General features: G+C 45.6%; 1 protein-coding gene across 10 annotated transcripts in view; it reads left to right on the top strand.

Annotated features, from left to right (window-relative positions):
• LOC135386211 (poly(rC)-binding protein 3-like) overlaps nucleotides 1-26,173 on the top strand; it is a 286,711-nt gene that overhangs the window by 233,279 nt on the left and 27,259 nt on the right. For 6 of the 10 annotated variants that reach the window (XM_064616015.1, XM_064616010.1, XM_064616009.1 and 3 more), the window contains 8 exons: nucleotides 16,598-16,621; nucleotides 17,092-17,124; nucleotides 17,294-17,410; nucleotides 18,875-19,018; nucleotides 20,173-20,301; nucleotides 20,367-20,492; nucleotides 22,960-23,137; nucleotides 25,279-25,314. In XM_064616015.1, coding sequence (XP_064472085.1) covers nucleotides 16,598-16,621; nucleotides 17,092-17,124; nucleotides 17,294-17,410; nucleotides 18,875-19,018; nucleotides 20,173-20,301; nucleotides 20,367-20,492; nucleotides 22,960-23,137; nucleotides 25,279-25,314 — 787 coding nt within the window. The remainder of the gene's footprint in view (nucleotides 1-16,597; nucleotides 16,622-17,091; nucleotides 17,125-17,293; nucleotides 17,411-18,874; nucleotides 19,019-20,172; nucleotides 20,302-20,366; nucleotides 20,493-22,959; nucleotides 23,138-25,278; nucleotides 25,315-26,173) is intronic. The other 4 variants (XM_064616012.1, XM_064616006.1, XM_064616008.1 and 1 more) reach the window with 4 other exon arrangements.

Genomic DNA, 26,173 nt, shown 5'->3' with positions numbered 1-26,173 from the left:
ATGGGATTGGTGTTGATGGACAACGTTAAGTAGTTATAAATGTAGTTAGAATACATTGCAGTAGTTAAAGAAGTAGTTTTAACTACCTCCCCTGAAAGGTAGTTGAACTCCTAGTTAAACTACTCCATCGCGAAGTAGTTAGTAGTTATAGTTAAACTACTGTAGAAGTAGTTAGTGGCCATCACTGCTTAATACACACCGTTGTAGAGGGCGTCGTCCGGTCCTCCCCGGCTCTGAGGTTTTATCGTTTTTAAGTATGCCTTATCATACCACGAACTTCATCGTGCAATGCCATATATAGCAACGAACTCCACCGTGATGAAACGAAGGCAGCTCCCTCAAGACCACCGAGGATCCCTCCACATCACTCACTCCATCCCGCCAGATGACAGTGGGTCAATTTATTATCCGTACTAGCAGTCAGGAGTCTGTGCCGGCCTTGTTCTTGACGAATGGTCGCTCTAATACGTCGAGGCGGGCTGTCTTTGTTGGCGCGTAGAGCCAGATGGCCAATGACCGAAGTGGCCGCTGTCGCCGTGAGTGTCGGTACGGTTGTTATACCTTATGCCACTCGTTTGTTTCGGCGCTAAGCGTTAGCGAGGTAAGAACAGGCGTGCGTGCCTTAAGCTAGAGTCACTAGCTTAAGCAAGTATAGATGAAAGTGCAACACAGTACGAGACCCTTAAGCCATATTTCCTGTTTGCGAAAACAAATCTTTACTAGATGTCATCTTATACCTGAATCAAACTTTGCACATCGTGCTCCTTGGAGTTTCATATCGCAGCATTCTTTGGGTGCAGTCATAATGCCGGAATAAAACTTCGCAGATCGTCCCCCCACGCATTTGACCGGCCTATTCAAGCTAAGCAGTATTACCCTTTACTTCTTTTCTTCGGTGGCGCAACGTAGCAACTTCAATGTGGATCAGACTTGTGCGTAACGCGTTACTAGTAATTGCGTTACTTGTAATCAATTACTTTTTTTAGTAATTTTTCGAGTAATCAGTTACTTTACTGTCAAAGTAATTTTTCGAGTAATCAATTACTTTTCGGAGTAATCGATTACTCAGTAATTGATTACTTTTCTGTCAGAGATTAACTTATCTTTCAGATGTTCTGCCCCAAGTCAAGCCCCTTGTGCCGTTCTGGAATTTCAGGGTCTCTCTCCCTAATCTCTTCCTGCAACACCAGTATGGTGGTACCTGAAGCTTTGGCGGTTTAGTGAGTCATGGGGAAGTTCCACGCAATGTTCTTCCACAATAAGGTCAACGTTTTCTCGGCCGAGAAATACAGTAGACGTACAGATCTACCTGTCCTACGCGTTTTTGTCTTTCCTTTTTTTTTCCTGTGGCACACAAAGAGGGGCATAATTTGCCTGAATGCAGAGTAACGGCCGGAGTAACGCGTTACTTTTCTACTTGTTACTCAATTACATTTGGAGTAGAGTAATTGGTAACGGTAACCAATTACTTTTTCTGTAGAAGTAACGGTAACGGTAATCAATTACTCTTTTCGAGTAACGGGCACAAGTCTGATGTGGATCAGTTGCGCTTTCATTGTTACGTTGCGCCAACATGGAGAAGACGAAGCATTGTTTGGCTCAAATGGAGCAATTCAAAAGCATGCGTTGAGATTGATTTTTTCTCTGCCTTTTATCCAAGCATCATGAGACAAGTCAGGATAAAAAATGTACGAAACTGCAAGAAAAACTGTATTTGTGCGCAAAGTTCACATGATATATCGTTTAGTCACTCTTTAATGCAATCTGAAGATGTATCACTTATTTATTGTATTGTATTTATGTATCACTTATGTTATGTATCACGTATTATCACGTAGGTGAATCGCCTTACTACAACGCATTAAAGGGGGTTGGGACTCTTTCATGCATGTGGTTCATTACATCGTGGACGCATTGTGTTGCATGCCTAAATACTGAGGAAAAAAGAATTGTTCTTCTACGTGTCGTACTTAGCGAGATACAAGCCCTCGAACACACTCCCGAGCAAAGCGCAGACGTCACAGAACTCAGTTGCGTCTATTCCCATTGGCAGCCGTAAGCACGTGACTTCTCGTGCGCTGCCTCACTGGAAGCGGCGGCGGGGGCGGGGGCTGTGATGTCAGAGCCACATGAGTTTCGGTATTCGCCGTGCCCATTTTCTCCGCTTCCATTACCCTCTTCGCTGTGAAGCTTTCAATGCAGGTCAAGATCCGTCCAAAGAACCGCCTTTCATGTTTATCTGGGATGACCTGTCGTAACCTGTCGTAACCCCTTTAAGTCTCACGGACGGCGTTCATCCATTTGAGCAAATATCCTTCCCCCCATCTCAATCGACGACCCTTACAATCGAATTAACCCAATCACGCAGCGTTCCGAGAAACACCATGTGGTGGTTGCGAAACACACGACAGATTGCAGTGTGCTTTAGCCGGATTGGGTAATAGCCCGTCTAGCAGATACCGTCACGCGAGGCAGATCCGTGTGGAAAAAGCACTTTCCTTCTTATTAGGTCTCTCAACGAGGGAGACGTTGTGACATCGGAAGCACCTTCCATTGTCGTTACACCTTCCTCAGAAGTTCTCTACTGTACGTGCAGAAACTTATAAAGCGTGGATTGGACCTCGAGCGATAAATGTCGCTGCCCCCCTTGTCTCCTTACTTTTGTTCCTTCCGCTAACGATGTTCATGCGGAGGTATCGCGCGTGACATCATCGATATCTCGCCAATGAGAGAGCGAGATTTCGGAAAGTTTGGCCAATAAGGCGCGGGAATGGGGTGCGTTGCACAGGCTTCGCTCGAAGTGGATTGGCTAGCGGATGGCTGTTGTATCGTGTGGCATTTGATTATAAACGCTACAAGGCTTTAGTTATGTGTTCGGAAAGGTCACTGAGCCGAAAATTACGAACAGAAATGATCACGTGACAGGCGCCTCACGTGTGCAGGCTGTACTCCGAGAGAAAAGAAGTCATTTTGGTCTTTTTTTTATTCTTTTTTTTTTTTTTGTGGCTAGATGCATTAGTACAACTATTCGGGACTAAATGCAGTTAAGCTTAGGAACTCTTTACAGCGCTGAGGATCGAATTTCAGACTCAAGGGACTAAACCTTACCTTATCTTAACTCTTTAGGTGCCTTCATCTGCTTCTTTGCTCTTGCTGCCTTCACTATTATTGTTTAGTGACCTTTTTTCCTTCTCATCATTCCACTGTCTCATGTATTGTTTCAAATATTGCAATTTTGGTGCCTCTTCCCCAATTATCGTTTTCTTCTATTATGTCCCCCATATGTACATCTTCTGTATGTATGCTCATTCTTTCCCACCTTCATGTACGTTCCATTATTGCATTCTTGCCTTTGTTCTTTTTTATCGCTTTACCGTGTTGCTGCATACTATATACGTATATATTACTTGTACTTTGCTGTAATCTGATAGCTTTTGCCATCATCAAGGCTCCTGCAGCCGTTCTTGGGCGCATTAAACTGTGTACTAAACCTTAATTACTCCAATTACAATTACTCAATTACTCCCCATTCATTCAAAATGGGTAGTAATTGCCACTGGGAGGACTATAGAAGCTGTAAATGTTCCCCTATTTATCCTCATGTATGTACAGTAAAACCTCCAAAGTCGTACACCTCCCTACCTCGGACAACTCCCCATGTCGGACAAGATTTCATAGCACGGGCAGGCTCCCATTGAAACTCAACATGGGGACGAAATTCTCTATGTCGGACACCTCCCTATCCCGGAATTAGGACAGGGTTTTCCATGCTAAGTCAGACAAAACCCTGGCCAAATTACCTCAATCACGGTCCATCTTTGCACCAAAAAGACCCAAAATGAGCCAGTGGCCTTGATTTTTTTCCCCTATACTGGTCTCAGCATTTTGTTGTTTTAGTTTTTCGAGTCCAAAAACAAGTGCTGTCAGTCTACATTATAATTCTTTGTTTGTTTAGAGCCTTTGAACGCGCACTGCACCAAAGCAATGAAAAGCGGGCTGACGTTTCAGGGAAAACTCCTTGCTGCTCGAAAAGCTCCAGAGTTAATGACATTGAGTGGAATCTGAACGAAATCGAATCTACCAAAATCAGTAATAATTATCAGTGAAGAGTAGGTAGATGTACCACTACTACCAGGCACCACCACCAGGCACCACTATAAGGACCATAAATTGAAGAAGGGGGACATTTCTGGCAACACAGCTGTGATCTTTTCCATTTTTTGTTTCCCTGTAACTCGGACACCTCTATAAGTATAGGACACGCTTCGGCTGCACCGCGGGTGTCCACCATAGGAAGGTTTCAGTTTATATGTATAGGCCACTTGCGCAACCGTTTTCGACCCCTTCCTCCATCTTCACGTAAGCAGAAACATTGCCGTTCCCAAGACGCACATTTCTCCACTAACATTTCTGCCCCTTTGCAAAGTATACGCGGGCCAAACCGACATCCGCGCTATGACGACGACGTCTTCTTCTACGGGACTCTCTCTCGTTTTAAGCAGGATGAATGCTCATGTAGACACCTAGGCGCGTGTTGCAGTGAAGCCCAGTTATCACGGCGCGATGTTTGGCAACGGGGGTTCATTTTCGCGTATACTCCATTATGCTTTTGCGTTGAAGCCGTGCAGTATAGTGGCTCCCCGAGGAGCCATCGTGGGCCATGTTCACGCGGCAGAATTGCGCGCAGCTTTTTGTTCCGGGGCTCCCGCTCCGAAAGCTTCCTTTCCGCCTGAATTGTCGGGGTTTGTGTCGCGCTCGCAAAAAAAAAAAAAAAAAAAAGAAGAGGAGACAGGGAAAGAAAGAGTGTGTACCGCGTTCTTTCGGTGGGAGAGAGGGGGTTAGTAGAGCGTACTTTCGCAGAGTTTTCGCGAGCGCATTTTTGTCGCGCCGTTCAAAGACCAGCAAGAAGAAGGAGGCGCGCTGCAGGACGTTATATGACGCCACGTGATTTTCGCGAGAGCCTGAGTTCCGCGACAATAAAGACGGTGCGTTTTAATGTGAAAGGCTGCTCGCGTACGTGAAGGTATATACTGTCGGATCCCACCACACGCTGTGCTCTCTAAGGTTTATGCTGGATGATGTTTAGCTCGTTGATGCTGAAGGGTTTTGCGGCAGAGTTTCCATGTACAGTTCTCTCCTTCCTGTCGTCCTCTCCCGATTTTTGTCCCTTCATATTCGCAAGATAATATACGATGTTTTAGCATGGAATAAAGAAGAGGATCGATTCTACCTCGCTGACACATTGATGTTGAAGTAGTAATGTTGATGTAGAAGAAGTAATCGTCCGCTATACAGATTGGTCAGGTGCTTCGTACGCCGCAGAAGGGTATGCAGAATTGTTCCGCGTCCCGGCCACAATGACGGGATAAAGACTTCGGCCTCCCGAGCAGCCTGGGGAAGTCCTGCTCTTCCCCTAATGAGGCTTCTTTTCCAGCAGGCCAGACTAGTGTCACGTGTTTCACCTGGGCGCTAATGCGTATATGCATTTGACGACATTGTAATGACAAGATTGAGGTCCCCTATATGCTCTAAGGACGTCGTGCCACAACCGAAAGAAGCACAAACAAGGTGGCGAAACTATCGGTTAGGCTTAGCAGGTTAATAAGCGTAATATGCTCCTGCACTGAGTTCGTTATTAGAGAGTTTTCGCGCACATGCGTACGTAAGCGATAGCGGAGTGGATCTGGGCAATGCTCGAAGCTTTCTTTCTGTCTTACGCGTGCACAGAATGGCCAAAGCTATCCCTTACGTACGCAAGCGTACGATGCACTAAAGCTTTTTAAGGCGGACTATTTCCTTTGCAAGATATAGGGTGCGTTTTCTTATTCAACTCTGGCAACTCCGAGTTACTCTCAGCCGGCGAAAAATAGCCAGAGTAGCCTGAGTAGAGGAAATGACGTCATAACTCTGCGGCGAAAATTAGCCAGAGTAGCTAGGGAGTGACAACTCTACTCTACTCTGCTCTGAAGAAGGGTAGCCGTCGTTTTGACGTCACACACAAGCAGACGACGATGCGTCGTCTGCTACCAACCGTCCTGTTGACAGACAATATGGGTGGTGTTCATTTTCGAAATGTAGGACTAGTTAAAAACTGTCGAGCATTTTCAAAATCTGCTGGAGTGCACGCATCTGCATTAAGTTGTTAAACAGAGTGTCTGCCAACACTTCCACATCGTCTCGCCCGTCAGGCCAGTCCGCCATTTTAAGCGCAGAGTAACTCTAGCCGTTCAAAAATTACGGTGAAAGGTGGCTACTCTGGAGTCACGTGATGATAAAGGCTCTGACGTCGTTATCCAACTCCTGGCTACTCGGGTTGAATAAGAAAACGCACCCATAGAAATGACGAGGCATGCACTCAGGCAAGAAGCAGTCATGTTCTAAACCAGCACGAACTGTTTGAAGCGCATTCCTCGCGGCCGCAGATTTTTCTTCTTCTTCTTTATCTCATAGGTTACTGTAGAGGACACAGACCCATGCCCTGACATCAGGACATTCATTCATTCTCGTCACGCTCTCTTATCAAAAGACTACCGAGGAGTCATAAATATAACCGGATCACGCATCCACCGCATCTGACACTTCAGCTGGAGCGGAACAGAACTGACGCATCGAGTGGCGCACTTTTATCTCGCGCACCTGGAGCGACCCTTGACTCCATCCGGCGCACAAAGCTACAAATAGCGCGCAATCATTGCACGCGTAGGCAACACTGAAGAACGCCAGGCAGAGCGCGTCTGCCATTCGTATCCAGGCACTTACATGTACGGCAAGCGGCATAAACCCATTTTTCACCGCATCTCATTGTCTCCCCCGGTCGGCCTCAAAATAGCGGGGATGTTCCTGGTCTTACCTGGCTCCTTAATTGTTGCTCCCGTTCCATTGTTCCGTTTTTGCCCGCTCAGCGCATAGCTCCGTTGGTGTTTCGTGGATGCCTGTCACACTGCATGTTCCATTCTTCTGGTGATGCCAACTTGGCTCCGTGTACGTACCGTATGATGTCGCAGTCGGATCTGGTTATAGGATTCCTGCGCGAAGTCTATATGTCGCGATGCCAGGTCGTGCCAGGATGCGGTGCAAGGACAGGTCCTGGAGGTCGTGCATATTTGTTGTTGCCCTTGACGCTTTTGGTGGTGTGTAGCCCGGTCATGATATAGGGAAGGAGCTCCTGTAACTGTTGCATATAGCGTGACTGTGAGTGTGCTGCGCCCGCGTTCTTTTAAATCCGTGTTCAGGGCAGTAACTAGGGCCGTGAAAAAGGACAGCAGGAAATGGCAGGGGACATGGGACTGAGACGACTTCATGGAAACCTATGCCGACATCAGTCTGGGAAATCAACAGGAAAATCCGGGGAAAACTTAAAGTAGCACAGAAGTCATTTTTAACACCCAGTTTTCTTCCTATAAAACTGTTAAGTAGGCCAGTAAGATGCACCATGCGAAGTAATTTACACCACGGAGTCATAATTATCGCAGAAATTGAATTTAAAATACGCCGCAAAAAGTGACCGTGCGCAACGGTGGTGAAGAGCAGTACCAGCCTGTGATCTGCCTGGAACCTCGCGCTGACGCTACAAGGAGAACGCTCGCTGATTGGCCTAGAGAAACGTTGTCTGCTACTCCGCTGTCGTCTGCTACTCGGCTGTTCGGGGTTCCGATAAAGCCTTTCTCCTTGCTCGGTAATGCTTCGGCCGCTCCTTCTCTCCCCAATTCTCCGGGAAAACTGGCAAAACAGGTTTACGGCGGCAAAGGGACAAGGCGCTGACCCCCACTGACCAGCAAACCAGAACGAGTCTCCTTATGCCGTCATCGGTGACGTGCCATCATACCTCCTGATCCTCGTTATAGCTGGAGTGGCGAGTTAAGGGTGAAGGCGCGGAGCTATGTTTATGTGAGTTTTTTTCTGGGAAACAAATTGCACACATCAAAACCTTTCGCGCTATTCGGTATAATGACACACACACTTTCATCAGATGTCTTAATCTGAATTTTTTTTTGAATGGCCCTCTGTACTCCTTTAAGGCAGCAGAGCCAGTGGTGGTATCGGATCTATACCACCATAGACGCTGCATCCCTTTGTCCGCAGCTCTTGTACCGCCACTCTACAGGTGCAGTTGCGCAACTACGATAAACTGCACTGGTGCGCGCGGTGCGTTGAACCTGTTTGCTGGCCAGGTCGTCATCCAAAACACTGTCTATATATTGTCGAACTGCCAGCAGTTCGATGGTTGTAACGATGCGGCAAACTCTTCGTAGCATAAGCAACGGAGTAGGATATTATCGACGTTTCACGTGGCAGCACACTGTATAGAATCCACGAGCTGCACATTGCCAAGTTTTTTGCGCTGCCTCCGGTGCGTACTTTGCGGGGAAGCTCCAAGCAGAACTTTCTTTTTCCCGTCCTGGTCATCCTGGAGAAATTATGCTAACGTGCATTACCGTGCAAAGAAAGTAACGACAGGCACGAAGAAACCACTTTGCCCGAGGAAGCAAGAACTGCCCTGAGTATGTTAAGCAAGCAATTAGCGTCTGCAGCAAATACTCGATGCCAGTTTTCTGCTGCGACAGACGGGATTTGATGAACAGCGATCGGCGCTTCCCAATGCCCGCGATGAAGGCAAATAAAATGCACCGCTGACTGTCCTTGTTTGCACAAGGCGCGCGCGCAGGGGCTGCTGACGTAGCACTTTCCCGGTGAATCTCTTAAGTAGGGGAATTAATGAGCGTTAATTGCTCCTGCTGCGCCGCTGGTGTGCAGCGTCCTACACTTTATCTTTGGATGGATGTCCTTCAAACTTGCGTTTCTTGAATTAGGGAATAGTATTAACCGACACGATAGAAAAAAAAATATTTTTTACGATATAATATCATATGTTAGTGATGGAAGATACACGAAAGGAGGTTGACGTCTGAGGAACGATAGAAATAGTCGAAGCTCTCGCTCCTGTTACGTCAGAGCTTGGCACGTCAGAGCACAAGCAGCGATATTCTTGTTCTTCAATGCTCTGGCGTCTGGAACAGTACGTGCACATTTATTTATTTCTTTATTAAGGTGCGGTCAACCTGCTCAGGGGTGGGGGAATCCGTGCACCAAGGAAGAGGGAAAGATGATGGTGGTACAGGAAAGTGAGGGGGGTTTGCAGTCCCTCTTGCTCTGGGATTCAGATAGTCTCGGAGAACTACCAACAACAGAAAACTGCCTCCCTGAGTAGGTTTCTTTCGGATGTTCCGTCTATAAAGGGTGATTAGGGGAAGCTACCCCATCGATGAGAGATATTCGAAAGGCAGCGCTTACCTGTTCTAGAGATCTTTAGAAACGAGGCTGGGGAAAGAGCTGGAGAGGGACATGGGGGAAAGCAAAGTCTCTGCAAGGGAGCATTGCCCTCTCCCTACAGGTCTCCGCCACTGAAGTTAACGGGGCTCGGTGAAATTAATGCGAAGTTTTGGCATTTTCGTTATCCAGTCCAATCTAATCCAATCCAATTAGTACCTTCCATAGACCTGCGGGCCAGGTGGCGCGAGTGAGCATCAACGTCGGCGTCCCAAAATATGCAACGCGCTGTAGTTAACAGACGACGGCGGTACTTTCGGATACATGGTCTCGAATTGTTCGCACTTGGCAAGATGCACCGCTTTTTTCTGTGAATTTCCTATACACGTTTTGTTGCTTTCCTTGGCGCTTGAAACACCATGCAAATCCCGCTAATGAAATTGCCTACTGTTGGATTCGTGGCCGGCTCGGCCCGAAATGGCGCCGTGCGAACATTGCTGCAACAGCCCTATGCGGGCTCCGTGTATGAGATGTGTGTCGTCTGCTATCATGCACTGTACTTGTTTTATTTCCTTTATCGTAAATGACGTGCGAAGCCGCAACAGTGCGTCGCAACTGGAACTGTGTTTTGCTCATCTTGGGCTACTTGGATGAAAATTCGTAGCGCAAAGTAGTACATTGCGAAAATTTGCGGACAACGGGGGCACAAACTTACTAATCTCGAATTCAATCACGATGACAACCGAGAGGGTCCTCAAATGCAGCAAGAGTTACATATTTTGGTCACTCAACGTATATCCCCCTAAAAAAAAGAAAGAAATTCACGAAGGGGTGCAAGAAAAAAAAAAAGGAGGGATTACTGATTGCATTTCCCCTAGTGCCAATTTCCAAGTGTTGCCGTAACAATCTGCGGTGCTCGAAGTTTCATGAAAGTTTTGCTTCTTTTTCTTGAAAGTTTCTTGAACAATCTTGGTTTCCCACGCGAGTACGGTGGGCGTACCATCAAGTACAAATCGTCGGCAACCGAACGTTGCGAAATTGTAAGGTCGGCTTCTCCTGCGACACGGAAATTAACGGTAGAGCACGCTTTACAGGCACGCCGTTAATGTCTTGTTGTGTGAGTCGGCTGCACACTCTGTGTAGCAGATACCCGCTCGTGTGGCACTTCTTTCTGAAGTCGTGCAGTCGTCTAAGCGTCGACACGGCCAGTACTCTCTCACTCACTCTCTCGAGAGACAGCATTGTCTTTCTGCACGTCACGCTTGCCCGTGACATCAGCGCTAACGGACGTTGTCTAATGGCTGCACGCGCGAAATGTTACAAAACAACAACAGCAGCCGCGACTAAAAGACACGACGTCAGATATTAAAAATTTCGCCGCATGACGGGGTCGTTAATATCTCCAACGTGGTCGCCTTTTTTTGGGAAGGGCACGCTTTTCTTCAATTTGTGTTTGACGTTCGTTCGCGCTCGAGTCCTTAATCTGCCTTTTAAATTTTTGATGCTCGCCCGAAGGTTCGGAATTAATTTATGGTGCGCAAAACTGTCGCCTTTTCGAGTCAACCGTTCGAAGGGTGAAGAGGATTTCTCCCGCTGGCCGCCATATTTGAAAAGGCCACAGCTTGCGTTGAAAGGCGGGCCTTTACGGGTAACACGGCCGGGGCATTTATTAAAACATTCTCATTTTATTCTTCTACCGAAATGTCGCTAACAATAGTGTTGCGAATGATATAGCCTGCCCGTTATATAGCGTTCGTATCGCTGACGGCTGAGACAGAGCGATTATGAGGGTGCGAAGCAAGCGCGTTCCACCTGTGTTCCTGTCACGTCCCGCGTCCCGCGAACTTTCCTGGCGCGCGTGCTGACATCTTCACGATGAGAGGTATCAAGATAGCAAGCCCCCTATGAAACGCCAGCTTTTTCGTTGTTGTTTTTTTTTTTTTTTTTTTCATTATCATTTGACGTAGAAACTCGTGGCGTATTTTCTCCTTTAATGATATGTCAAACTTAGAAGTAACATACTTAGGAGTAACCATGACAGCTCATATGCAGTGGGGAAGACATATTACTAATATTACTAGTACAGCTTGTCATAAGCTTCGAATCCTTAAAGGGAAACTTTACAACGCGCCATGGAAAGTAAAACTCATGGCATATAGGACGACCATACTACCAACATTAGAATACGCCTCTGTGGTGTGGGATCCCTATAGAAAGAAGGACATTGAGAAATTGGAGCGCGTCCAGAGAATGGCGGTCAGATTCATTTACGCAAACTATGACAGAAGGCAATCCGTAACGCAGCTACTGCTCAGGGCTCACCTGAAACCATTGCAAGTACGCAGAACATTCAAAAGTCTCTCTACTTATTTTATGGTATACAATGGTCACTTTAAACTTGACACCTCTCCCTATATTAGGCGACGAGCTGTTAGAGAGCTGCGCTCCTCACATAGCATGCAAGCCATCCCGTTCCAAAGTAAAATTGATTGCTTCAAGAACTCGTTCTTCGTTAAAACGGTGGAATAGTGGAATTCGCTGCCTATTTCTTTGCTTAGCACTAATTCCATTAGTGTTTTTAAAAAACAGCTAGATGCATGGCTGTGAATTGTTGAGTGCTATGTTTTGACTTTTCTGTACCTCCCCTGTGACAACCCTAGTACGGGTTAACAGTACCAGTTAAATAAATAAAAACATATTTTTGAATTCGCTTTTGGAAGTTCTTGTAGTTTAGAATGAACGGGTCTCGCATTACTAGTGGCAGCATTTCATAATGGTTCAGTGTTAGAAATTATGTAAAACGCCGGTATGGTTCGTTAAGGAGGGCTCAAACATGGATCGGTTGCGGGGTAATCAGTATGTTGACATACACACACAAATAGCAGCAAGTGTATCCTAGCAATGTAAGAGGTGCTTATATTGTTATCAAATTTATAACCGAATCAAATGACGATGCAGTTTCTCAAAATCGAAATGTACAGGACGAAACTCGTCTGCATCTTAGTGTACAGTCAAACTCCTTTACAACGAAACTCAGGGGACAGCAAAAAAAAATTGCAGTAAAGGTATTTTCGTTAAAAAGGATGTCCATTATTGGACCTATAGGGCTCCAGCGGGACCGCAAAAAAAATTGCTGTAGTGGTATTTTCGTTGAAAAGGTGTTCGCTATAAAGGAGTTTGTCTGTATTATGCCGAACGCGTTTAAATGCAATAGAGATGCAGAGCCATCTTCCGATCCCGATCTTCTTGTAACGCCTTCTCCCTCCTCTTATCTATCCGTAAATGTTACCGACGTTACCTGCGGGGCTGTCGAGGTTGGTGGGACCCATAGAGCGATCGCTTTAAAGGGACGGTCGCATCCGTTCCAGACGATCTCGAAACTAGAGTGTCATTTTATTCATTCCCTATTGGACCGCTGACCACGCTATCGAAGATCCTACGCGAAATACTGGCGTAGTTTGACTGTTATTCGACGGAATAAATGACAAGAGCAGACGACGGATGTTGAGAGTATGCCGGAATTCCCTCTCAGGAAAAACGAGAGACCGTCACTAGCTAAGATTAAGAACCGATGAGGGCGTGACCTTGAGAAAAGGAATGCCGCGGACGTCTCATAGAGTTACGGTGCGTCTGGACAGCTCCTTTCCTCCTCTCAGCGCCACCCTCTCACTCCTCCGCTTAGGGAGTGACGTCACGTCACCGGAGCTTCTGCGGCCGCGGAAGCAGCGCTGATCTTTAAAATTCGTTTATTTAATATCTAAGCACTTTTCGGACAAAAAAAAAAAAAAACTTGCCGGGTACATTGTCGGGCTTCATAGATGGGTTCCCGGATAGACAGGCTTAGTCGGGATTCTGTACGTGAGTGCGAGTGAGCAACTCCTTAGGAACTGAAAGCAGGTATTCCAGGAATTTCACTAGGTCCAACATTCATTTGCATTACCTCAGATCGCTACGTTGTTAAAGTGAAAATAAATTACAGTGTCGCCGCATGTCTTGAGTATTATTGCGGCACGTGACGCTTGTAATCTTGACGCGATCCGCCTTCCAAAAGTTGAATACAAAGTAAATTTACCTCTGGCTCTGGCATGACAGGGGAAGAAGGCCGTGGCCACGTTTCTCGGAAATGCAGGAAAGCGCACGTTCTTTGTTTCGCTAGTTTAATGAACTCCTCCCCCTTTTCTATTTTCACTCCCTGGTGTCTCCAGATAGAGACGCATCTGGGTCTCTCGTATGAGTGGGTCACATGAGGTAAGATGCACCCAAGCACAATGCTTCCACGATGAGAAAAAAAGTCAGTTCCTTACGATAGTACACTGAACACGGACATGACCTTGAAGATGTTTAATCGGCTTTCCGGGTGTGCCTACGTGGCTCGTTAATGGAGGTTCTATTAAGTAAATATATATCTTCTGGGTATTTGAATGCTTTGAAATTTCGCAAAACGTTGCTTGATAGTTACGTGAGCCCATTCAAAGCCAACAAGATGATGATAATGATGAAAGGGCTCGTCGTTGTCGGCCTCGCAGAGGTGGGCAACGTCACGGCTGACGCCCTGGGGAAATGTGCGTGCTGGGCCGACTTCTAAGTCTCAGTGGTTAGCGTGCTGGCCATGTCACGTCGAGGCTGGGAGGTACCCGGGTTCGAATCCCGGTGCCAGCTGTGCTGTCTAGGGTTTTTCCTGGGTTTTCCTCAGACGCTTTCAGACAAAGCCCAACAAGGCCGTATAACGTCAACGTAATCCTCGCTAGTATAGAGGTCGCTCCAATCAACACCACGCCTTCAGCGGACACAGCCTGCTTGTACACACAGGTCATTTATGCTAAATGACAGTTACTCAACTGACATTTGGCGTGTCGTCTGACGCTGAACCACCAACGCTATTCCTTGCGTACGCAAAGGCGACAGCCTACGATATACTAAAACTCACTATTAACTAAAGATGAGTGCGGTGCAGGTACCCGCGCAAGTTTGTTCTTTGCGGGTACACATTTCCGTGTCATCGCGGATTGCAGGTAAGGTGCGGGTAGACCCGCACTACCTCAGCGAATTACGCCGCTATTACCCGCAGGCGCAAAACCAACCCGTCGGATTTTGGCGTATGACCCGATTCATGGCGAACATTTGAACCAAAATACTTTCCTTCCAAGTTGTTGTTTGCCACATAGGGTTATCTTTGGCTATATCTTTCCACACTATGACTGAAACACTTCCCATTAGTCAGCTGGCAACTAGGTCAGCAGTTGCCACAGCGTACGCGTTGGAAAGGTGGCTCATCAATAAATCATATCGTGCCGTCACGATCATGTGGCATAACTGAAACATGTTTTGGGCTGCGGGTATATCGGCGGGTGTGCGGATAGGCGTCAGTATGTGCGGATGCGGGTTGTGCCCCCGCGGGTGCGGTGCGGTTGCGGGTACCAATGTTCATACCCGCACTCAACTCTACTAATAACACGACGCCACCAGTTTTGTTGTGGTGATCCACCACGAGCTCCGGCGCTGTAGTTGCGACGGATTTCATTTCAAAACCTCTCTGCCTTTCGAAACGCTTACCACGTGCCGTCGCGTGACCGATTTGGAGCGCACCAACTCGTCCATATCGCTACGTCTCTTATCGAATTTGGAAGGGACACGATACGATCACCTGCTTCACTTGTGGGCGAGGCATCAACAAACGGCCAATCGCACCTCCAATCTCCCCATTTCCTCATCTCTGGAGTGTCCGTCGCAAACTTGTTCCGTTTCCATGGCCCATGCATACTTCCCAGTGACGGCGGCTTCTATCTCCCATTCATACGTATCGAGCACGATTTGTCTCGTGCACCTTCCTTTCAAAGCTGTGGCCCCGTTTACGGAGCACCGCCGACAATGGGTGCTTTTCAGCGAAATTTGGCGCGTGCCTCCCCCCTGTTATGCGGCTTTCCCGCAGGACGCGTGCTTATATTAGGCTCGCCTTTGGAAGACCCGATAAGCGCTCCTCCTCCTGTTCGAAACAATGGTTAAAGCAGCGCACGCGCGCGCGCGCGATCTCACAACAAACGACGCGCCCTGGAGTCCTTCAAAATAACGCTTGCCTTCCCAAATCACTTTTGTTCGCCGTTAATGTCCGATCTGAGGGAACAGTCCTATTGTTCGCAGACAACTTTTGTTGCGCGGAAGGAAGTGTGTACCCTGTGAAAGGAAATTAATTCTAGGCGTGAGGCAGAAATGTTGTGCATGAACGAAAAGGTGATGACACTTGCTTACGTGGTCAGAAAAATTGGAGAATGTACGCTGAGTGGCAGGCACGTTGGCCCTACACCTTGGGGGCATTTCTCCTTTCTCGAAGATGTTATTGTCATGAACACTTGTCGAGTGTATGCGCTATGTATTCCTCGTTTGTTTTCATAATTAGTTACGAAAAAATAGTTACAATACAAGCACGTCTTCGCAAAACAACTGTGATCGTGTGCAGGGGCGTCGGAAGTCCCTCATGGCAGGGGGGGGGGGGGGGGGGCGACCCCTAACCCAACCCAACCCAACCTAACCTAACCTAACCTAGAGGCGCCATTGATGTTGTTATTAGAAACGACTAGTCCATGGAACCCGATGTCTCCGATATCCGATCTAATCTTTTTTCCTCCGGTTCCGATGACGGCCAAGTGATCGAAACGTTAACCGATACTTTTAACCCCTTTTCCCTTTTTATGTATTTATTATTTTTTTGCCCCCAAAACTGTTCTCCCCTCCTTGGTACTTTAGTCCTTTCGTTATGTTCCTCTACTTTTTGAACGGGTGTTCGTTTTCAGTCTGCGCGGCAACAGAACTGAAAGGCTTTCAGTCTGTCTCGGACGACAGGTACAGACGAGAAATTGGGTGTCGGGACGCTCAGAGCAAAAGTTTAGAGGGGGAGGGGGGGCAGGGACCCCCCAGTGAAAACTCAGAGGGGGGGGGGGGGCGACCGTCCCCTCTGGCCCCCACCTTCCGACGCCCCAGATCGTGTGTGATGTGTCCACCTGGAGGTTGACATGACCGCGCTGTTTGCGCCACGCCATCAAATTGCATATTCTGTGGGGGTTGCCAACTAAAATTAACCCGTTTCAAATATTAAACGATTATTCATACGTCCCAAGACACTTTTTGGAAAACTATAAGTGTCGGAAGGTGTTACACATATAGATGTTAAGAAACCGTGATGGAGAAAGAGTAACAGAAAGGAAACTGGAGGAACTTATCCTCCATCATAACGTAACTCAGCTGCACTTCCAGATGTGTGGGTGGGCACGCATAATATTGTCTGTGTGCTGTATCCTTGAGGTCAGGAATTCATATGTATTGTTTGTCCTTTCAGGAGGTTGGCAGCATCATTGGTAAGGTAAGTACAGCATGGTCTTGCACCATTCATGTGTGTCCTGTGCGCTGAGAGTGGTACGACTGATTTACTCGTTCGTAGCACAGACTGCCTGTTCAGTATTTCATTAAATTAGCTTGGTGTTACAAACGTTATAGAGCAACAAAAAATGATATTGAGGATGTGAAGCTTGATGCGCTATGTCTTTATTGATGTACGCTTTTCTTAGCAGTTTTCAAAGTTGGTGGGCCTTTTATTGTGAGCTGTTGCAATGGGGGGGGGAGGGCATCGTGTCCTTAGGTGATGCTGTTAATGATAATTTATGTTAATAAATAATAGAATAATTCTCTGAATGTTGTTGAAAAGAGCAACGAATCATGGTGAGATGCGTTTAATTTTAAGCTTTTTGTATGTGAATTTTTTTCTCAGTATTTACACGGTATACTGTATTTTTGTTATTTCATGATCTTCTGCGTTGTTTTTTCTGATTGCAGAAAGGTGATAACATCAAAAAGTTTAGAGAAGAGGTGAGTACTTTTATTGGGACGTACCGCAGCAGTCTTACGTTGCTTAGTCTTTGAACTAAACATGACATGTGTATCCGTAATCAGGTGCCAAATGTAAGAATAAAAGTTAGCAGTGCGTTACGAGGCAAAAGGGGTTCTTCTCCACTCACATACAAACTCCTTCAAACAGAGCGGTGCCAAAATCAACATCTCCGATGGCTCCTGTCCTGAGCGGATTGTCACAGTTACGGGCTCAACAGAAGCCATCCTCAAGGCATTTTCCCTCATTGCAAGGAAATTTGAGGAGGTTAGTATATTTCCCCCCCTACCTCCCCACCCCATTTGCAGTCGACAGCTGTCAGACACGTGACAAGTGCTCTCAGTGGGGAAAAAAATGTCACAGGGAGACACGTGGTACTTTAGAGATTGCTTTATGGATCAGGATTGGCAATGTTATCGTTGCCCTGTCGTTGAATGTGTTGGCAGTGAAGTCCGAGGAACGCTAAGTAAATCTTCAGCCAGTTCAGGTGTTGGAGTCAGGAACTAGGGTTGCCACCAGGCCGGTATATTATACCGGCACGGCCGGTTATTTGCTCGCTCTGCCGGTTGCCAGTAGGAAGGTGATACAGGCAGCCTTTTGCCGGTATTTGTGACTCAAGACCTTTCATATGGGCTTTTTGCGGGGTTTTCCCTTCAACATTCCACTACGGCTTGAATAAATCTGGAGCATAGACCCAACTCCGCGGTCACCAGTCCCTTCCTTAGTTATTCATCATTACTATTATTATTATTATTATTATTATTATTATTATTATTATTATTATTATTATTATTATTATTATTATTATTATTATTATTATTATTATTATTATTATTATTATTATTATTATTATTATTATTATTATTATTATTATTATTATTATTATTATTATTATTATTATTATTATTATTATTATTATTATTATTATTATTATTATTATTATTATTATTATTATTATTATTATTATTACACACAGGAACATATGTTTCCTCGTATTATCTTGAGCTCTCTCTTTCTATCTCTGTTTTCTGTGTGTGCTCTTCCACCCCTCACCCACTTCCCTTTCCCGCGAGCCTTTCCTCCTTTCCCTCTATTCCACCTCCTCTCCCTCAGCCGGTATCTTTCACTACGAAAGGTGGCAACCCTATCAGGAACTGTGCCGTCTACTTTGTCTATGTACTGTTCTCTTCAATTATGTGCTTGAGTTGGTCGGTGAATTCTCCGGTCTGGACTTTATGATCCCGGATAACGTGATTTTTCTGATCGCGTAGTCAACGTATTTTTATTGGCGATGTATTAATTTTCGCGAATTTCGCGACCGCTAAAAAAATCGCGAAAAATTGTACTCGCGAAAGCAGCTTGACGTTTATCCCGCGAAAGGAAACAGCCATAGAATCGCGAAATTAAATACTCGCGAATGACTTCGCAAATGACTGAATGCACGATCCGCGAAAATAAATACATCGCGAATAAAAATACGTTTACAGTATATGGTAAAGTTTTGTGGCAGTGCGACAAGCTGAAGAACGGAAAGCGAAGAAAGATGTGGTAATGAAATGCGTACTCTGATAGCGTCATAAACAAGCAGACACTGTCAGAAAACGAAAACTAATGGATCTTGCGGGTAAGCTCGCTTCGCCTTTGCGTGACAGACAAGTGCCGAACACGATGACTGCATATATTTACTGTTGCGATCCGTGGAAGGTAAAGGGCCACAAAATTCCTTTCCAGGCGGCAACCCCAACACTTCAGGAGCTACAGAACAGCGGGACACATCTCCCCAAGCCTCCTGTTACCCTACGGTTGATTGTACCAGCCAGCCAGTGCGGATCCCTCATTGGCAAAGGAGGTTCCAAAATAAAAGAAATCAGGGAGGTTGGTGCACACTTCATCTTATATTGCACGTACTATAGTTACTTGAAATGTTGTATATGGTAAGCTTTCCCCCACCTGAGCCAAAATCCATTATCAAATTACCGAGAGAAGGCAAAGACATTGAATCACACGCTAGGGGGAAGCACAAAAATGTGTCCAGCCATGGCCTTCTGAGGGTCTGAGTCCTGTACATGTTACTGGGTTGTTATTGAGCATAGATGTGTCATGCCATAAGACTGTCCCCGTGGTAACCGCTCAGTACAACCCGATCACTGTCCATATGAAAGGCTATTCGAGCCTGGCTCCATGAGAAATGATATGCAATCGCCGGCCGACTTTTCGGACCCCGATTTTTCGGACTCGTACGCGGAACGGCCGCGGGTCCCCTAGAGTTGATGTGTAAGAACATTCAAAATTTCGGACTCTATTTGCCCAACCAGCGAATTTCTCTCTTGGGGTGACGGAAAATAGTGGTATCATCCTAAATTCATATCGAAAGAAATCAACTAAAATATCCAGCTAAAAAAAAAATAGGCAATGATTGTTCATTTTTCATTCCTCTGAGTAGAAGAGGTCTGTCGTAACGCTTTTGCGTTTTCATTTTTGGGCAACGGCTTGGTTCCTGCAGTTGCGCGACAGCGCTGTAAAGGGAGCTTTACCTAAAGCACGCATGCGTTAGGTGAAGCCGACTTGCGGATTTGATGACGGCGGTGCCTCTGTCTGTGTACAGTGACGAAACGTCGGTTCGGCAAATAGAAGCTGATGTTATCAGGCTGGAAGCGCGTTAGGAAAACATCGACAAATTTTTCCAGCCTACTAGTGCTTACTAAAGTGTATTTTGAAGCGAAATTCGTTTTTTCGTACTTTTGCGCGATCCCCGCCGAGTCCGAAAATTCGGACGGCGACTGTGCTTATGTGGTGTCTGGCTACCTGCCTACTCAAATAGGTCAGTGCATCACGTTATGGGTAGCCATGTCACAGGAATTTCCATTTGGCCCTTAAACAGTTCGGGCAACACTGAACAGAATTGTAATATTGCAGTGCATACTTGTTGCATTATCCATCTTTTCTAGCTGTCATCATAGAGGCTTACTTTCTGAATGTCTCTTAGAAAGAGAAACGCTGACGTGCTGGCACTGTGGTGTTGCTTGCAGGTCACAGGTGCATCTATTCAAGTTGCAAGTGAAATGCTTCCAAACTCCACCGAACGGGCTGTGACAGTATCTGGGACAGCCGATGCGATTACGAAGTGCATCTACCAGATTTGCTGTGTCATGATGGAGGTAGTGTACATTTTGCACCAAACACTGCAAGTGACGCCGAGTGACATTGACACTCCTCCCCGCAGTCTCCCCCAAAAGGGGCAACAATACCATACCGTCCAAAGCCAGCCATGCCACCGGTGATATTTGCAGGCGGTCAGGCTTACACTGTTCAGGGACAGTACGCAATTCCGCACCCTGATGTGAGTACTGTGAGTTGGTTTTGATCAGATGCTCTCACACTGAGGTTTGTGTTTAAATCGGACGAAAAGTATGACTGCGTAACTCTTTCAAAAACCTGCAATGAGCTGCCGTGCACGATGCTGTATTTATGCAGTTGTGAGGCAAGTTACTTTTTCCTAACTAACTGGTACTGAAGAGATGACAGGCCAAATTTTTCACGCGGTGACATGGCCAAAACACATGAACCACTATTGCCACATTGAAAGTTATGCATAACTCTCGTAACTGTAACTAACGTAAAATGAAATGAAACTCTCGCATAATTATAACATAACTCTAACGCAACTCTAACTATTATAACGTAATAATAACGTAACTCTCGCATAATTCACCAGACGAAGACAAATAATGGTGGCCATAAGATTTGTATGGCCATGTTAAGAGATGGGCAGTACAATGCCAAGTTGCTTTCAAATATAGGAACCGTTGACCTTCACGTCGGAACCAGGGGATCGGAACCTTTATATTTTTTCGGTTCGGTTCGGATACACGTTCAGGCATATCGGTTCGGTTCGGGTTCAGCTCCGCAGCAGCGCCAGATATCGGTTTGAACCGGTTCGAACCGGTTCAGGAAAGTGAACTTTGAGCAGATTGCTCACAACGCACATTAATTCTGAACCATTTCACGAATTGGTAACCGCATCAATTTATTTCAGTTCAATTCCGGCTTGGTTCAACGCTAGAAAAAAATATTTCAGTTCAGTTCAGTTCCGGTTGAGCGAAAACTACGGGTTCTTAGTGTTTTTTTTGTTCAGGTTCAGTTTCGGTTCCTATCCCTGGTCTGAACGTGACTGTATGTTGTCCCGCATTGTGGGTTTTTGAAAGTGCTACTTTGTGATATTTATCTTTTTAGCATCTCGCATAAATGTGGTATGGTATAAGCTACGAGCACCGCATAATGCTTTAAAATATTGAGTGTAGATGCAGAACCAAAAAGAAACTTTGGCAATTTTCAATTCTGAAAGGGTTCGGCAAGCTTCAGTAGTGAACCTTAGTTCGCTTTAAAAGTTTCCGGTTGCTTACAGTATGTGTGCTTATACCTGTCATAGAACACACTTGGCATCAACACCTCCTGCCCTTGCCTCTGTCTCTGTTCTCCTCATGTCTCATTCTGTGTGGATTGGATTAAAGTTGGATAAAACATCCTAAAATGTCATGAGTCCCGAGAGAAATTAGTGAGGGGTCTGCGAAGCCCACAATCAGGGGTATTTCTTTTTTTTCCTTATTTCACCCGACCCACGATTACAACAACTTGTTGTCTAGTCTCACATGTAGGTGGTGACAGATTGGAATGTAGCACTTATAATTGATGTATTTCACCCTGTATGGTGTGTTGCAGAAAGTAGTCACGATATTACCCAGCAAACCATTAATATCCCTGGAACATCCCCACAAGGTCGCGAACGTCCTGAATATCTCGACATCCGTAAGATATCTATGGGATATCGCACAACTTCAATGCGTGTTGGGCTTACTATATCGGGTTTTTTGAAACAGAAAGCGATGGCTAGACTGGCGTAGGGTCGTGTGTCTCATAGTTATGCTTTTCCGTCGCGCATAAAAGTAATTGTATATTAGTGAGTTACAAACATACAAACATGACACCCATAGATGCATAGATGACACCACTTTTGAAGCATTACAATTAGGTATTTTAATACAATTCGCATTTTTGTGCTTGATGCATGTGAGACAAGTACACAATTTTTTTGTCTCTGTGTTAATGTTTTCCGTATAGCATTCAAGCTTGCCTCGATGAGTAAAAGAACTTCACGTAGTGGGAGCTGCAATGTGTAACTATAGCATATTTCATAGGTAGTATTCCAGTTTCAACGTCAAAGTTGACATCGTCAGAAAAAAATATGTTAAACGCAACAGTGACAGGCAGAGACTTTAAATAGTACACCGGCGTTCACATAAAGCAGTAATGGTTTGTAGGGCTCGAAAATGCGTAGACTACTTTGTGCTTCACACCCTGCATTTTCAAAACACACAATATGAAAACAAAATTGCTTTCAGTTACATTCATTTCAACTAATACTTCTTTGAAGATGTCTTAAACGTGGACCTAATTTAGAACACATTTCTGTTGACACACGTCAGCTCTGTCTTCTCCCGTCCCACTCGACACTCCTTCTTCTGTGCCCAAAACTCCCCCCACCCAAAGTCTGGCAACGACGAGTCGCTGAGCGCCATCGTCCCATCCCCTTTTTCCCAGTCCCCTGTTCAGTGTACGTTCTGCCAGGTATGTTTGTAGAGGTAATAGTTTTTGACGAGAGCCGCTCAGTGAGCTGAGCGACAGGTCGACAGGTGCCGACGATGCGAGCACTTGATGAATGGCTAATAATGATGACTACTCCCCCTTCCCCTTTCTCCTTCTTTCTTTCCCCCTGATTGTGGGCTCTCCCTTTCCCCCACCCCCCCACCAATCCGCAGCCGGGTACAGTGCCCGCTCCCACCGCCACCAATATGGCGGGCGTGAAACAGCCGACCAACCTCTCGTGCCCCTCGTGTTTCTTTGTTCCCGCTCCGCAGCTGACCAAGCTCCACCAGTTGGCACTGCAGCACGCGCCTCTGCTCCCTGGGCACAGCGTGGGTGCCATCAACCCACAAGGTGAGCTGGGGGACGTCACCTCACCACCCCACCCTCACCCCCAGAGTGGCTCCGTGGGCTGTGGCCACGGCTGCTACCTTCCTACCCCATCCTTCAAGCCCCACGCATCCTGTAGGTGCATTCACCATATGCTAGGTGCCATTGTTGCGTCTCTCTTCTCAAGTTAAAGATAAGTTGTGTGAAGTAAAAGCGAGGTTGCAATGTGCAAATGTATCGTTGTGCTGTCAAGGTCCTGAGACAGCCATTTTTGCTGCAAGATAACGTTAACATTTACGGCACGGTGGAGACTCTTTATAGTCGCGCTGCTCATAGTCAGATTACTAGATGTAGTCATCTTTTGATACGAACAGCAAAACCTGTGCTGAACTCAGTATAGTATTTCCAAAGGGTGTATAGTTATCCCCTTGCTGTAGTCATCTCAACTGATGTCCACACAGCAGGAAAATTGCAAAGTTGTTTGCCATCTGCACTCCCAGGAATAAGTATCAACAAAACGCTCAAGTTTATGGCTCCATGGGGTGACAATGATGCAAATTTGTGCTACACTTATATTGATAACAGTTTTTTTTGGCCAGACTCTCAAGAAATGGGATGATGCCAGCACCAATTCATCAAATGACGAATAAATAAATAAAATAATACCCAAATTATTATAAAAAATATAAGGACTATTATATTATATTAAATAGTAATAAATATAATAATTATAATAATAAATACTAATAATAAAATAAACAAATTTAATAAATAAAAAAAATCAAATCTGTCTTGCACCGCTAGCACCTTGTTTTTAGTAACTCGTCCTTGTGTTGCGGAATTTGCTCGGATCAGATATCTCGATGCTCTGGACCCTGTGTGGTTGGTTATCACACATAGTCTTTTTTTCCCTGCAACCACAAGGGTGATTATAAATAGTCTCCACTGTATTATATTGTGGTCATTCTTCAGAAAACAGCATAGGAAATTGCACAGGGAAGGGTTCCTGCACATACACAGTGCAATAAAGTTGTAGTTGATTAAAAAAAAAGCTATATCAACCAATGTAAATGTCCAGTACATTAAAGGAACGGTCGCATCCGGAAACCAATATATGAAACTGATACAAATTTTTTGGGCATCGGCCAACAGTTTACGTGGCTAATTTCTTTTTCCGTTCCAAAAGTGCTTAGCTATGAACTAAACGAATTTTAAAGATCAGCACTGCCTCCGCGGCTGCAGAAGCTCCAGCGGCGAGACGTCACTCCGTAAGCAGACGGAGTGAGAGGGCGGCGCGCAGAGGAGGAAAGCCCAGTAACTCTACGAGACGCCTGCACAGCCACGGCATTTTATTTTTTTTGTCTCGAAGGCATGCCATCATTGGCCGGTTACAGAATGATGTTTTCTCATTTTTTCAGAGAGGGAATTCCAGCATACTCTCAACATCCGGCGTCTGCTCTTTTTAATGTATTCCGTCGAATAGCAGCGAAACTACACCAGTATTTGCGTGGGCCACAACAACACGGAATATCCTCTGGATGTACGAATAACGTCCTGACGGATTCATACGTCCGAAGAACATCCCCTGAATATCCATCGGACATATGGATCCGTTAGGACGTTATTCGTACATCCAGAGGATAATTTGTGTTGTTGGGGATCCCGGTCAGTGGTCCTCGAGGAATGAAATGATACTATAGTTTCGAAATCGACTGGAACGGATGCGGCCATCCCTTTAAAGGAGCTGTGATGTGCACACACTAATGTCACATTATCGGAATTTAATATGTACGTGGAAAACTGACTATGCTTTCTTCTGTCTCGCATTTTTGTTGTCTTGGTAGAACATCACGACCGTGTAGCACTCCGCCCGCGATTGTTTACTCAGCTAGTACATATATGCAGCATTTTTTTACTGAAGCCCTTCCAGTGAAGAAAACGTATCTTGTGAGCGAGGTATCATCACCTGCCGCGCTGATCAACTTGTTGGCTCGACAACAGCTAAGAAAGAGAAAAGTGTCAATAACGCTAGTGCCCTCTATGATAACACCTTGTCTAGTTGCAGAAACTGAGTGCCTGTGGATTCATGACTAGTTGTGCTCGATGACTACCCTGTCATCACTTTGATTGATTTCTCTACGTCAATTCTTTTCGTTTTTCTGCAGCAAGTCTGACAATGCGGTACACTAGTGACATTCCATGTACGTGCACACATATTTTGGGTCTTTAACCTTTGTTGGTGGAAATGGTGTCTGGTGGCTAGATGAACTGTCGTACAACTAGTTCTTTTGCAGCACAAGTCTTGATCGCTTCACCAAAAATGTTTGCTGCCTACATACCATACCCAGTGAAAGAGCAGAATCCCTGCCAGACTAGGTGTTGCAAAAGAGTAGTATTACGACAAAGCTATATACTGTAATTTGTTGAGGCACACGCTGCCTGAAGTAGCATAGGGTGCATGTGAAAAGATTTTGTTGCTGTAAAGGAAGTCTCAGCTTGTTGATGTTTCCCAATGGCAGTTAGCAAATCTAGAGAAACTCTCCAGGATCACAGTTGGAAAGCAGTGCCTCCTATAAAGACGCACGTCTGCATTTGTGCTTGCATCTACATGTAGTCTTTTCATGAAAAAAAAAATTTTGATGTCCAATTTAGGTCTTTCCGATCGTTGTTGTGGCTGACACTTAAGAAATTTCATGTGACTGTATGGTGTAGGGCTAAATTAATTTCGTTAACTGAATAATTTTAATGGATTAACTAGTTATTAATTAAATTATAAAAATTACCAATGTAAATAATCCTACGCCCAAAACCTGGAGGGAGCATCTACCACCTTTTTTTTTGTGCATCAAGATGATTGCAAGCGCAGCTGAAAGGCATCCATGCATAGTTCCTTATACCTTCTCTATTAATAGCTAGCTAAAGATGGGACAAAATCATGCTAAACATGACATGACTATGCAATGTTAAAGCTGAGACATCCTGTACCACATTTGTTTGGTAACAACCCAGTGTTGCGCACTCGAGCCTGCATGTTCTAGTCCATAACGGGGTGGCTCCGAA

This window comes from Ornithodoros turicata, chromosome 2 (assembly GCF_037126465.1).
Source record: "Ornithodoros turicata isolate Travis chromosome 2, ASM3712646v1, whole genome shotgun sequence".
Lineage (NCBI taxonomy): Eukaryota > Metazoa > Arthropoda > Arachnida > Ixodida > Argasidae > Ornithodoros > Ornithodoros turicata.
This window is presented reverse-complemented; position numbering and strand designations above follow the sequence as displayed.